This window comes from Anneissia japonica, unplaced genomic scaffold, assembly GCF_011630105.1.
Source record: "Anneissia japonica isolate Jap-2015-1 unplaced genomic scaffold, ASM1163010v1 scaffold71762_len2053_cov298, whole genome shotgun sequence".
Taxonomy (NCBI): Eukaryota; Metazoa; Echinodermata; class Crinoidea; order Comatulida; family Comatulidae; genus Anneissia; species Anneissia japonica.
Window position 1 is genome coordinate 1 of NW_022684454.1, and position 2,053 is coordinate 2,053.

Genomic DNA, 2,053 nt, shown 5'->3' on the forward strand with positions numbered 1-2,053 from the left:
TGAGTTTCATTGCATGATTGGCTTTTTGAATACTGAGCATTATTATGGAATTGACAAAGAATGAAATTCATTGCAATTTTACTGTGGTGAAAAAACTGAGTTGATATAAAACATGATAAATTACTTTAGATGATCACATAGAATTATAATACATTAAATTACTGTGGTGGAGAACATGAGTTGAAAAAATAACATGATAATAACATAAAATACTTAAAATCTGTGTTTATTTTCATTTTTCGTTACTGTTAGGATATTTTATGGCGTCATTCCATTTTTCAAGTTCTTTTATGTGGAAAGCGCTTAGAAGCATTGTTTTGCATTAAGCGCTCTATAACACTAACATTGTTGTTGTTGTTATTATTATTAATTATTATTATTATAAAATTATACCAAAAATAAATATTCCAATGATTGAGAATGCTATATGTATAAGCGTTGGCGCCCGTGGGGTAGGCCTAATGTTACAGCATGCTTTTTGTGCTGAAGACCCCGGTTCAAATCCGGCTTGCGTCGGATTTGAATTGGAGTCGATCGTTCGGGTCTTCGAATAACCCTCGTGTAGTTGGCGATGTACATAAATGTAATGATTTTGCTCATCAATGTAGTTATGCACCTAGATTCTCCCTCCACTGGTTTATATCAAAATAATCCAAATTGTAAAACTTATTTTTATTGGTCCTGCAATAGAAGACAAATCATGGTAGTAGAAAAACTTCAACTTACAACGAAATTTTTTATCGTTCTTTTATGTCCAGGAGGCCTTTTCATAAGACTAAGAAATTCGTTTTGTTCTTCAAGACGGCTATCGGTACCATTTATTTTATTGTCTATAGGTGGTATTATAATTGACAAATTTTTCTATTATAAAACTACAATTATAGACCTACAAAAGCCAGAATTTATATATTGTGCACATAAAGTAATGTTTTATTGAACATTTTTACCCATACAAATAGGCAATCATACCTGTACAGAACTTATTAACGTGCTAAATGCAAAAAGTAGTGCGTCTTCATTTGTGGCTGAGTATGGATCAGGAGTTCCTTGGGTGTCCATCAATAAGACTCCAAACTAAACACATACAGAAAAAATATAGACAAACCCTCTTAAATGTACTAATCATATTTACTAATTTGAGTAAGGATAAAATGTTTATTACGGTTTACTCCACATACACCTGTACAAATCTGGCAGAAATATATCGTAGTACTCTCCTTTTATACGTCTTAACATTAAGCAGGTAGCCCAGTGCCTATTATTTAAGATTATGAAAATTATACAGATACAATTTAAATTTAGTTGTCCTTTGAAATAAAAGAATTGACTGAAACATGACGCAAAATGTGTTCCATTTATCACCGAAACGGTTAACTACACCAAAATTTCGACCAACCATTAAAACATCAGATACGATAATTATGAAACAAACAAGAGGTAAACCAACACTGAGGACAAAGCATCGGGTGCACATTTTGTAGTAAAAATGAACAATTTTAACTTGCTGGAGACTATGCTAAAACCAAGTAATGGCGACATATTGAATCCTTGTGTGGTGGTTAAAATGTACTCTAAAATACATAATATTCGAGATGAAAATAGCATTTAACCTTAAAAATTAACCTGTTACGTTTAACCTAGTAGTAGGCACACGTCTAGGATGTATATTTTTTACTTGGAATAGAAAAGAGAGTTTTAAGTATAATGTCAACTTACCTTAATACCGTCAGAATCTAAAAGGTAAAACACTTTACTCCACATCCAAATGCCAGATGTTCCTGTATTATTGCTCCAATCAAATCGGTCTACCTTGCTCTCTTGATTATTCATCCAGTTGTCTGTGCACTGCTTAGTTATAACATAATGAATGTAAGTTTGATTATTAGTTTCACTATATTAACAATAAGCTTAAATAAATGTGATAAATGGTAATCCAATATATTGTCAAAGAGTATTAGGTCTTAAATATAGGCACGCCAAAACATTTCTCATAAGAAGCTACATTTTTCAGGATAAGTCAAGAATTGTAGAATAGTATACTAAAATTCCACGA

The 2,053-nt window shown here is 31.7% G+C and overlaps 1 protein-coding gene across 1 annotated transcript; it reads right to left on the reverse strand.

Annotated features, from left to right (window-relative positions):
* Window positions 1–618: 618 nt before the first annotated feature.
* On the reverse strand, window positions 619–1,842 carry LOC117105987 (atlastin-1-like). The gene is made up of 3 exons (XM_033247293.1): window positions 1,717–1,842; window positions 970–1,074; window positions 619–681 (listed from the first exon to the last, which is right to left on the reverse strand). Exons 1-3 carry the CDS (start codon window positions 1,828–1,830, stop codon window positions 673–675), a joined length of 228 nt encoding a protein of 75 aa, XP_033103184.1. The 5' UTR covers window positions 1,831–1,842; the 3' UTR covers window positions 619–672.
* Between the last annotated feature and the right edge of the window lie 211 nt (window positions 1,843–2,053).